This window comes from Prunus mume, linkage group LG5 (genome assembly GCF_029339155.1).
Source record: "Prunus mume cultivar Tortuosa linkage group LG5, ASM2933915v1, whole genome shotgun sequence".
Taxonomy (NCBI): domain Eukaryota; kingdom Viridiplantae; phylum Streptophyta; class Magnoliopsida; order Rosales; family Rosaceae; genus Prunus; species Prunus mume.
Window position 1 is genome coordinate 12,040,769 of NC_142702.1, and position 12,408 is coordinate 12,053,176.

Sequence of the window (12,408 nt, forward strand, 5' to 3'; positions counted from 1 at the left end):
CCGTTCGGCAAGGGTGGTCCTGAAACATTCTTAAAGTCCCCAAGGGGGGTGTGGTGTCGAGATTGTATGGTTTGGGCGCATTGCTACCGTTTGGCAAGGTTGAAGAGGTTTTCTATTTTTAAGCTGCACAGCCCTTGCCGTTCGGCAAGGGTGTCCTGATCAAATCTCTAGACTTTTTGTCTTCGGCAGGTGTTGCTAGATTTCGTGGGCTGGAATCGTGACCTTGGTGATCTTTTCCTCGAGTTTTCACGGCCCTTGCCGTTCGGCAAGGGTAAAAAGTAGCGGCTGAACCTTTTGGTAAGGCTTGGCTGATATGGATTTGATATTTGTTGACTTGTGGCAGGTTTGTCGTGAGGTTTGGGGGAAGACCTTCAGCAAGCTTGAGTTGGGGTGTCTTGATCACATTCGGACATGAATGTGGGGTGTCTTGATCACATGCTGATGTGAATTTGGGGCTGAAATTTGGAGATGGGCTTCGAGATCATCTTCACGATGTGAGCAAATCTCTACACCTTCGGTAGCTTGAGGAGCTGGCCATTTGAGATTCGGTAAGCAAGAGACTTGAACACGTTGTTGTGGTAAGGGAGCTGGGCTGTTCGTGAGTTTTGCTGTTTTTTGGGGGACCAAATCTGCAAGTATCCTCGGGCCTACCGTTCAGCAAAGTGGGCTGGGTGCCCATCATAATTCGGTAGGTATGCTTTCATGAGACCCGTTCCCTTCTGCTAAAGGCAAGGGTGTCCTGATCAGTTTTTTGAATTTGTTTCGCTGCGTGATTCAGCTCTCATTGGTTTGGACAAATATCTCGGTGTTTTGGCAAATACTTGAGGAGCTTGCCGTTTGAAATTTGGTATTGTGTTTTCGGCAAAGGTGCTTTGTGGTATCGGCAACTTTGGTTTTGTTATGCCCTTCTTGGAGTGCTGAAGACTTGTGAGCTGCTGTTGTCGTGGTTCGGAGCCTTTCTTAGTGTTTAGAAGGTGAGTCTTTTTATTCTTGAATGCCACCATTTAGTTGCTGCATAACCCTTGCCGTTCGGCAAGGGTGTTGGTTGTGAGAGTTCGGCCATGTCTAGAGATAGAAGGCATTCGAGGTCTTAGCCACTTTTAAGCCAAGTGTTGATCGGTAAGAGCTAATTGAATTTTTTTTTCTTTGAAGCTTGTGGTGGCTTCAGCAAGAGAGCTTTCGGAGAAGGTCCAGATTTTCTTTCATGGGCCTTGCCGTTCGGCAAGGCCAGCTTCGGAAATTTGAATTGATGATCTTTATCCTTGTTGTATGTACCTCTGGCAGGTGTTATTTGGAGCTGGGAGTTGCTGATCTGAAGCTTCCAAAGAAGGCAAAGTGTGGCTGCTGCCGAACACGGTCAATCAGCCGTGTGCGAAGCATGTGGAGTTTTCTACGGCTGCCATTCGGTATCCTTGGGTGCCTTGAGAAATTTTCCAACTGTATGACAGATTGGTGAGAGTGGTATCTGGCTTCAAGCATGAGATAATTCTTCAATTTTGGGGCTGCCAAATGGTACTAGGTAGTATTTTGGAGGTGGATATGGCTTCTGAAAGCCATTGGTTGAAGCTAGATTATTAGAGATGAGCTCAAAGCATTGGGTGCCGATCTGGTCCTTGTATTTTGTCTTCAAATAAAAGAGTTTATGGTGGCTTCAGTATGGATATTCTATTGAATTGTTGAATAGCAATTGACAGCTATTGAACAACACCTAAGCCACAAACTCATGGAAATGGACCATGTGGGTTGCCCCTTGGATTGGCATGTGGGCTTCCTTGGCCATGCAAGCCATGCAAAGTAGTTTTGTTTTTGGTTTGTCAAGTTTGTTTGAAAAGCTTTGGTACAAGGGTGACGCACTTGGTGCCATATCAGTATTTGTGGCTTTAACAGAGAGTGGAACAAGTCCCATGAGTTTGAGAGAAAGAAACTGCCGAACAGCAGCCGTGGGTCCTTGGCATATTCCCTGCTTTGTGCTGTAGTGCATGGTGGTGCATGTATAGCCCTTCAAGGCTGGGCAATGTTGTCCAATGTCATCTACCACACATGGTCTATACTAATATTCAATACTAATATTTTAATGAAACTTGACATGCAACATTCCAAATAAAATATATTCAAAAGAGATGTGGTATGGTTGACTTATCTCTTTGAAGTTTCGTGGGCTTTTCTTGGATTGAAATATTAGCTTGCCTCCTTGTACAAGCAAGCCATGCATTTGGAATACTTGGCCACCCATAAATTAAGACTTTCAACGTGATTGAAAAGTGGTTCCTTGGGCTGAAATGGTGGCTTCCTCTTTTGGCCATGCAAGGCGAGGTGCCAAAGGCATCGCTCACATCAGAGAGGTTTACTGAAGGCATCGCATGAGCCATATGATGACGAGGTGCCGAAGGCATTGCTCACATCAGAGAGGTTTGCTGAAGGCATCGTATGAGCCACATGATGACAAGGTGCCGAAGGCATCGCTTGGGCTAAATGATGACATGGTGCCAAAGGCATTGCTCGATGTTGGGATGTCGAAGGCATCGCTTGCATCGAATGATGGTGGGGGACCGAAGGCATCGCTCGAGCCTAATTGTGGCGGGGTGCCGAATGTGACACAAAGTTTGCGGGTGCAAGAACAATGTGACTAGGCACGATGGTGCCGAAGGCGACACAAGATGTGGCATGGGCACGGGGGTGCCGAAGGTGACAAAAGATGTGGCTAGGCACGGGGGTACTGAAGGCAACATAAAGTTTGCGTGTCGAAGAGCGATGTGGCTAGGCATGATGGTGCCGAATGCGACACAAAGCTTGCATGTCACAAGGAAATGTAGCTAGGCATGTGGGTGCCGAAGGCAACACAAAGCTTACGTGTCGCGAGGCAATGTGGCATGGGGGTGCCGAAGGAGACACAGAGCTTGCTTGTCGCAAGACAATGTGGCTAGGCACGAGGGTGCCGAAGGAGACACAGAGTTTGCGTGTTGAATGAGACACATAGCTTGCGTGTCGCAAGACAATGTGGCTAGGCACGAGGGTGCCAAAGGAGACACAAAGTTTGCGTGCCGCAAGGCGATGTGGCTAGGTACGGGGGTGCCGAAGGGAAGGAATGCATATGTGCTTAGTGGTAAGTTACAAGGTGATGATTGAAAGGACGCCGAAGGGCACTAGAGGAAGAGAAGAACAACAAAGCTTCTTGTGTTGATTCCCATAGACGGCGCCAAACTGTTGATGCTCTTTTTGGGAGGTCAACTTAGAGAGTAGGTGATAGTGAATGATGGGTGAAGGTGAGGACCTTCAGTATGTGTGTGAAGGCTTGGGTAAGCGATAAATGTAAAGAAGACAAGATGTACGTGGTTCACCCTTAATGAATGGGCTACGTCCACGGAGAAGTATGTTCTCATTATAATAGTGTATGATTACATTTGTACATGGGGTTGGACCCGAATATATAAAGATGACAAGTGAGGTGCCCAAGCCAGGGATCTAGAAGAGAGTCCCCGACCCTAGGGTCTAGCTCTGAGACCCGAATCCTCTTCTAAGTGGAGAGAAGTCCTCCTTTCACATGGATACTATTCTCTATTTATAGGGAGGTAAAAATGGGAGGTTTGTGTAGAATTTCGATGTGGGACTTTGTGCAAGTCGTTGTGGTGGTGACACGTGTCTTTGGTGCTAGTCGCTTTGAGGCTGGATATGCTCGGTTGATTATGGTGTAAACATTATTGATACGAGCTGCTGAAAGCTGACCCGGCTTGCTATTTTTGTTGTTTTTGTATTTAGGTCTCAGATAAAAGTTTACAACATCTCATCTTAAAGTAGTGTTGGAAGTATCACGAGTATACTAATATTCCATCTATTACTTATACCCGTTTACTCTTTTTATATTTGAGTCTTGTTGTAAAATTCCCCACTAACACCATTTAACCATTTAATGGTTTCTGAATTAATTTTCTTTATACGAGCATGCCACTGTTGGCAGATGATAAAATACTGTTGGGGTTGAGTGCATTGGTGTATTAAGAATCAGGCCTTTTCTTTTCAAGTATTCTTTAAGTACTTACATTCCTTATTCTTTTTCTTTTTCTTTTATATATATCTGGAAGTACCACGCCAGTATACCAATAGGAAAAATAACAAATCAGAATCAGCTTAAGTTTTTCAATAGGAAGATTATACATTACCAATAGGGTACAGAGGTTTTACCATGGTGGCGCCTTTACACGTACCATCAAAAGTTAAGTCCATGATTTCACATTCCTATCAAATATTCCACTCCCAAGTAGAAGAATTTATGCCCTTAATTTCACTTTCCTGTGTCAAATATTCCTCGTCCATAAGTAGAAACGTACATCTCAACTAGAAGAGGAAATTGCATCTAAATAGATGAGGTGACTGGAACGCTAGCAAGGAAAATCATAGGAATAACAATCCACGACTGTTCATGGATGATAATGAAAAGGGCAGAAGAAAAGGCAACCATCATGGTGGCAATAGAGATGAATAAGGTGGAAAGGCCTATTATCATCTTTGTTGGTAAGGATGTAAGGAAATCATCTACAGCATAACGTGATGTAAGGATTCCCAAAAACATCAACACCGAAGTTGTGGAAGAAAAGAGGGATATAGCATCTGAAACTATAAAAGCCATAAACAAATTTTTATGCAGGAATATTGGGAAGCCTGTTTCTCCATTGTTTCCACCGGGAATTATGAATGTTGCAGCAAACATGATGGTAATAATGAGAGCACCTACGACTGTACATGAAAATGCAGTTTCTTTCATCCATCTTTCTCCTTCCTTCACCAATTGATTGTGGTTCTCGGAAAACATCTCACGTGGCATCTTATACTCCTTATTTAAAGATTCTTTAAGCAGGGGTCTTACAATATTCTCGACCTCCTACATTTTGTTGAACAAAAGATTTATATGAGTATTTTCCAATCAACCCTTGAATTTTTTTAAATTTGAGAGGCCATATAAACCCAAACCATTAGAGAACAGAGAAGACAATGTTGACCGTAAAGTAACTAAATAAGCCATCTTAGTACTGCCTTTATTTATATTTTTCTTGTCATTCTACATTTTTGATTTCTATAAAAGGCTAGCTTAACTCCTTCGACTACATTTTTGGCTGCATTGATTTTCGACTAGAAAATGCGTTCGATATATTGAAAACTAATGTTTCAATTTGAAACATTAGTTTTCAATATTGGAATGAATAAACTACTAAATTTGTATAAGTTGAAAAAGTATAAATTAATACAAATTTTGTTCATGTTTGTTTAAAACAGTATCCATCTATTTGAGTTACTATTTTTTTTTACAGAAAAAAATAAGTATAGAAAATCATATTCAGTGAGGAAAAGAAAAAGAGAATGTTCACAGTATATACATATGACAAATGTATATCTTCTTAGATGTCTTATTGATTTCTGATTTTAGCTAGTTTGTACCAGAATGACCGATTCCCATTAATAAATAACTATGCAGAGTGCGCCCATGACCGATTCCCACAATTTCCAAACAAAAAATGGTGTTTAGAATTATACTAATTCATAAGAGGGAGGGAAAAAAAAAAACTAACACCGAATTACATGTTCTGACCTTGAACCATTGTAGTTCTCTCTGCATTTTCAAAGCTGCACCTGAGATATTATCAAGCCTTGCTAATGGTGAAAGCATCCCTGCCACATGTAGCGCGCAATTGTTATCCGAATCTGCAAGACTTCCAATCACAGCTCTTTGTTTTTTATCGAGTTTATAATAAATAAGGCTATAAACTTTTTCTTGACGACATTCAATGGCAAACTGAAAGAGGTTCCTTCTCATTGACGTCCACACGAGATTTGGTTTTGCTTGCAATACACGGTCAATAAACTCAAACATTCCTAGCTTCGTAGCTCTGAAGACTGCTGCAGTTAGAAGCTCATTGATATCTTCATGTTTTATCACTTCTGTGGGAGCAAATTTCGTCCCACAAGAATATTCGTCTAAGATTCCTTCGTCTTCTCCACTTCTCTTTCTCCCTGCAAAACAGATCGGGGTAAAAGGACCACACCCAGGGAGTGTTGGCCAAAGGCCCTCCGATGCCTAAGTTAGGTAGGGTATTTCAAGGAAAACCGGGTGGCCGGAGCCGTGTGTGGTGGCCGGAGCCTTGTGTAAGAGAGAGAAAGAAAGTGGTGGCTAGGGTTTGTGAGAAATAATTTCTGCAGAGTTTCAGTAGGAATTTAGACGTACCTTGACCTTTGTGCGTAGAAGTATTTATAATGGTCTCGGAGATTAGGGTTTGGAGGAATAATTCCATAGATGGAAGGGAATTATTCCTCCCCTATTTGGAATTGATTTGATTAATTAGGGATTTGATTTATTAGGGTAAATCAAATCCCTAATCGTGGTAGGTATCAGATCAAATCCTAATTTAATTAGGTAACTCCTCATTTAATTGGGAATTGGGGTAGGAATCAAATCAATTCCCAACTTAATTAGGTAATTCTCAATTTAATTGGGTAACTCCCAATTAAATTGAGTAACTCCCAATTAGGTTGAGTAATTCCCAATTAGGTCAAATAATCCCCAAATGGAAGGAATTATTTGACCTAGGGTATGATTTAATTCGGTTCCCACAAATGCCCCGACTTGCATGGCGTGGTGGCATGTAGGAGATGTGAGTGTTGTTGGGCTGTCCGGTATGTGGGCTTCCTCCTTGGATTTGGGCTCTTGAATGGAGGAGGCTTTTGACTTACCAGTGGTCTTTGACTTGGGCTGTCCAGCTATAATTTGGGCCGAGGCAAGGCTCTTCTTGGAAGCGGTGGCAATTTGGGTCGGCTTATTTGTGGTTGATCCAAACTACTTCAATTCCTTCTTCTTTTTGTGTCACAAACTAGGAACAATATGAGTCAAGGCGATCATGTGTGGAGCACGGACATGTTAGAAGTCAGTGGCAGATGGGTAGGGGAGGTTGGCGACGGTCCGCTCATTCCTCTCACCTACTGTGATGGTAAGTTGCATCCCTTTGATCTGCTACAGCTGCCATGGAATTCTTTGCTATGTGTTTGGTGACTTGTCTCATGCTTGTAGAAAATGACATCCACAATAAGCTCGATCTTGGCGAACCACGACCAATGTTCATCAAGCTTTGAGCGTCCTTGCGGGTTACGTGGATTGCGGTTCTTGAGTGAACATCGGAAGGAGGCTGATGGTACGCTGACCGAAGATATTGAAAGATGGGCTGCATGGCTCGGACCTAGATGATCTGCCAGGTTGAGCGGGAGAAGTCCTCGACCAAGCTTCCTCATTCTTCCACGAGCAAGTCTTCCGTAAGGGGTCTTGTTTGCTGGGAATGTCCCTATGGGAGTTGCTTCTTCATCTGCCGAGGATCAAGCGCCTCGTTAGCACGAGCAGTAAGAAGATCAATGGCATGCGGGAGGTGCAGGACATTTTGCTCGGTATCCGCTCGAGCGCCTAAAACCCATGATCTACCACAGGAGGCTGTTGAGAGCGTGGTTTGGTGCTTGTGCCGATCTTGGGATCAAGCGAGAGGACTGTACATCATCTAGCAATTACGACTCGCGCAAAGCCACGAGCAGATCAAGCGCGGCGACTCAATGTTGCAAGTTACGGCCAAGAGAACTAAAGAGTCGCTGCTCGAGCAAAGAGTCCTTAAGTTGCCTGAGCCGATCCGAAGTTGGTGATAGCTCTGCTGGTCAAGTTCGACACTCATGTTGAAGCCACGGAGGCATCCAAGCATGAGATTGTTGCTAATGCGTACAAGATGGGATATTCGGAATGCAGGAATAGTGCTTCTCCTTGTTGCCCTCTCGAACATGAAGACGGTAAGCAACTTTATCTTGACCTGCCCCTGCTCAAAGTGAGCAGAGCAATGTTGTGGATGAAGAAGCAGTTGAAGAGCAGATAGCAGATGAAGCAGCAATGGAGGAAGACAACTCTCAAGGTGGCGTAGCTGATAAGGCTAGACCATATGCGAATGAGTAGGCAGGTGAGGTCGTTGAGTAGATGGTGCTGGTTGGCTGCTTTGTTATGGAATTTTCAGTTGCCTTTCAAACTTCAATTCTCATTATATCTTGTAAGTGTACGTCCGGAGACATAGCACTTGAAAGAGATTCCATTGAGTTTGTACTCGTGAAGTAGCTTGCCCACAATGGAGGTAAGGCTTGTCGCCTCGGCGTATGTCGGGACACAATGCTCGAAATAAAAAGATTCCATTGAGTTTGTGCTTGGAAGCGACTTATGCAATGGAGATGAGGCTTGTCGCTGCGGCGTATGTCGAGGACACAATGCTCGAAAAAGACTCCATTGAGTTTGTGCTTCGTGAAGCAGCATGTCAATGGAGATTAGGCTTGTCGCTGCGTATATCGTGATAAAATGCTCGAAAAAGACTCCATTGAGTTTGTGCTTCGTGAAGCGGCACATGCAATGGAGATTAGGCTTGTCGCTGAGCGTATGTCGAGGACACAATGCTCGAAAAAGACTACATTGAGTTTGTGCTTCAGTGAAGCGCTTATGCAATGGAGATGAGGCTTGTCGCTGCGAGCGTATGTCTAGGACACAATGCTCGAAAAAGACTCCATTGAGTTTGTGCTTCGTGAAGCGACATGCCTGCACGGAGATTAGGCTTGTCGCTGCGAGCGTATGTCGAGGACAAAATGCTCGAAAAAGACTCCATTGAGTTTGTGCTTGAAGCGACACATGCCTGTGGAGATTAGGCTTGTCGCTGCGGCGTATGTCGAGGACAAAATGCTCGAAAAAGACTCCATTGAGTTTGTGCTTCGTGAAGCGAAATGCTAATGGAGATGAGGCTTGTCGCTGCGGCGTATGTCGAGGACACAATGCTCGAAAAGACTCCATTGAGTTTGTGCTTCGTGAAGCGACTTATGCAATGGAGATGAGGCTTGTCGCTGCGAGCTTATGTCGGGACAAAATGCTCGAAAAAGAATCCATTGAGTTTGTGCCGTGAAGGCGGCTTATGCAATGGAGATGAGGCTTATCGCTGCGGCGTATGTCGGGACAAAATGCTCGAAAAAGACTCCATTGAGTTTGTGCTTCGTGAAGCAGCCTATGCAATGGAGATGGGGCTTGCTGCCGCCATGTGTATGTTCGTAAGACATAATGCTCAGAAAAGTACTTCATTGAAAAGCTTGCTCTTGTATTGATGTTGGTGTGAATACATCGCTTTATTGAATATAGGAAATTAACAACAAAGGTAACATCAAGAGTAGTTTGACTTTAATGGAAGTACAGGAGGCTCGTTGCCTGCTAGCAGCCAAGTTGGTAAGCGAAGAGTTTCATGGATAGTATCTTCGAAGGTGGTGGGCATTCCATTGTCTTGGAATTTCTTTTCCTTCTAGAGTATCAAGGGTGTAACTTCCTCTGCCCCCAGATCGGCTGATCACGTAGGGGCCTTCCCAGTTTGGCTTCATTTTCTTTGACCCTTGCCTTGGTGCTGTGATGAAAGTTTTCTAAGCACAAGGTCTCGAGCTAAACTGTCTTATCTTAGCCTTCTTATTGTAGTAGGACGTCAACTGCTGCTGGTAGGCGGCAACTCGAACAATAGCCTTTTCTCGTTCTTCTTCAAGCAGATCAAGGTTGACTTTCATCTGCTTGCAGTTTTGGTCAAGGCTGCCCACCTCAATGCTCATGGAAGGGACTGTGATGTGTGGGAATGATTGCTTCTCCCATAGGCCAGGGAAAATGGTGTCTCTCCGGTCGATCTCCTTTTGGTCGTGCGATAAGCCCATAGGACTCCTTGCAGCTCGTCGACCCATTTTCCTTCTGCGCCTTCTAGTCTTTTCTTTAGGCAGTCCAGCACTATCTTGTTGGATGCCTCTGCTAACCATTGCCTTGCGGGTATCGGGTGTTGACAGGTGTTGTTTGATGCCATACTGCCAAAGAATGCGGTGACACGCTGCCTGACATGTACCATTATCGGTGACTATCGATTGCGGGCAACCGAATCTTCAAATAATGTTCTTCCAGATGAACCGTTCAATATCGGCCTCCTTGGTAGAAGATAAAGCCTCGGCCTCGATCTATTTGGTGAAGTAATCAGTGGCAACGATCATCATCTCTTTGTTGGCAGGTGCCGTCGGCATAGGTCCCACCAAGTCAATGGCCCACTGCATGAATGGCCACGGACTGTTCTGCGGATGGTATTCCTCAGCGGGCAGGCCAGGGACCGGCTTCTAGCGTTGGCATCGATCACATCTTCGAGCATACTCCGTGGAGTCTTGGCGCATGGTAGACCAGAAATAGCCTATGCTTGAGAGCCTTCGAGCAAGCGATCTGCCCCCAGCGTGATTTCCACATTCGTCGTCGTGTATCTTGCAGAGAACCTCGAGTGTTTGTGGGTACTTGATGCAAGTGAGATGAGGCCCGTAGTTTGATCTGCAGATAAGCATGTCGCCTTTCATGTAGTATCTTGCAGCCTTCTGCTTGATTTTTCTGGCCTCGGACTTGTCCTCGGGCAGGTTTTCATTCACTAGATAGTCAATAATTGGGTCTTGCCAGCTAGGATCCTCATCGATCTGCATCAGGTCCGGCTGCTCTGCCTCTTCTATGCTAGGTGGTGAAGGTGCTCGGCCGGGATGGGCGTCGAGCTGGGTATCGGCGCCGATCCTAAGCTTGCGGTGCATCTGCGTGCGTTCTCTGCTCTGGGAACTTGCTTTGGATGGTGAAGGTGGGAAACGCCTTCAACAACTCTTGAACTTTGTCAAGGTACAAGATCATCCTTGGGTGCTTCGCCATGTATTCTCCTGAAGCTTGACTTGTGATCAGGTGGGAATCTGAGTAGATGGCCAGCTTTTTGATTGATAGCTTCTTTGCCAGCGCAAGCCAGCGAGCAACGCCTCGTACTCTGCCTCGTTGTTTGAAGCCGGGAAGCCAAGCGTGATAGCTTGCTCTAATAGGGTTCCATCTGGGGTGATGGCGGCGGCGCTGCTCGGCTCCTTTACAGTTCGGCGCTCCGTCTATGCGCAAGCTGCCACATGTCTGGGTTGGTCGAGTTGGTGAGGTCTTATCTGCTCTCGAACTTTCCTTCTTTTTCTTGACCAGACTTCTCTTCTTGGTGATGGTGTAGATTTGCAATAAAATCTGCTAAGGCTTGAGCTTTTATTGCAGTCTTTGGCGTAGAGGAGGTCATATTGGCAGCTCTATAGCCCACTTCATGAGTCATTGAAGCATCAGTGTGGAGGATTGATCTCAAAGGAAAGTCGGTCATGTGCGATGACTCGGTGAGCTTAGTAATAAGGTCGCGACTTTCTTGAAACCACAAGGGCCAAAATGAGCTTCTCAATTTGGATGTAACGAGTCTGCATCAAGGAGAGCTTTTGATGTGTAGAATATCGAATGTTGGGCCTCAAGTTCTTCTCGAATGAGAGTGGTGTGGCCGAGTTGGACCTTGCCGGTACGAACAAGTCTTCACGAGGCGGCTTTGAGAGCAAGGGAGGTGAAGTAAGGTAGGTCTTTAGATTCTGGAAAGCTACTTCGCACTCTTCGTCCCATTTGTCTTTTTGTCCTTTCTTCAAAGCTTTGAAGAATGGTCTGCACTTGTCGGTAGACTTTGAGAGGAATCTGTTAAGGGCATTGCTCTGCCCGTCGGGCTTGTATCTTCTTCACTGTGGAAGGCGACTTCATCTCGAGAATGGCTTTGATTTGGCGCGGGTGTGCCTCGATACCTCGTTGCGTCACCAAGTACCGTAGGAACGGCGACGATACACGAGCGTGCATTTACTTGGATTCAGACTTCATGCGATATTGGCGGGTAGGCTGAATGCCTTGGTGAGGTTTTGAGGTGGTGCGCCGGCAGGGGGCTTTAACCACTATCGTCCACGTACACCTCCATGGTTACGCCGATCTGCTCCTTGAAAATTTTATTCACGAGCCTTTGGTAGGTTGCTCGGTGTTCTTGACCCAAAGGGCATGACCTTGTAGCATAGGTCCCTCTTTCGATGATGAAAGAGGTCTTCGCCTTGTCATCATCGTACATCATAATTTGATTATAGCCGGAGTAAGCATCCATGAAGTGACGGTGGTTGCGAAAGTTGAATCCACGGTGGTCGATTCTCGGCAGTGGGAAGTTGTCTTTAGGGCACGCTTTGTTGAGGTCGGTGTAATCAACGCATACTCTCCATTTTCCCTTTTCTTGTTTTGCCACCAGAACAACGTTAGCCAGCCATTCCGAGTAGGAGACCTCTTCAATGAAACCGGCAGCTAAGAGCTTGTCGATCTCGGCTTCAATGATCGCGACCCGCTCGGGAGCAAAGTTGCGTCTCTTCTGCACCACGGGCTTGCTAGCAGGGTTGACATGGAGCCGATGGCAAATGATATTTGGGTCAATGCCAGGCATGTCAGATGGTGACCACGCGAACATGTCTTTGTTGTTCTGGAGGAAGATGGTCAGCTTCATCTTCTCGTTT

The 12,408-nt window shown here is 45.4% G+C and overlaps 1 protein-coding gene and 1 pseudogene across 1 annotated transcript; both read right to left on the reverse strand.

The window, feature by feature from the left end:
* Nucleotides 1-4,279: 4,279 nt before the first annotated feature.
* On the reverse strand, nucleotides 4,280-5,806 carry LOC107881986 (uncharacterized; annotated as a pseudogene).
* A 4,370-nt stretch (nucleotides 5,807-10,176) lies between these two features.
* Nucleotides 10,177-10,626, reverse strand: LOC148916948 (uncharacterized). Its single transcript, XM_089052331.1, has one exon. The coding sequence runs from the start codon at nucleotides 10,624-10,626 to the stop codon at nucleotides 10,177-10,179; it is 450 nt and encodes a 149-aa protein (XP_088908457.1).
* Between the last annotated feature and the right edge of the window lie 1,782 nt (nucleotides 10,627-12,408).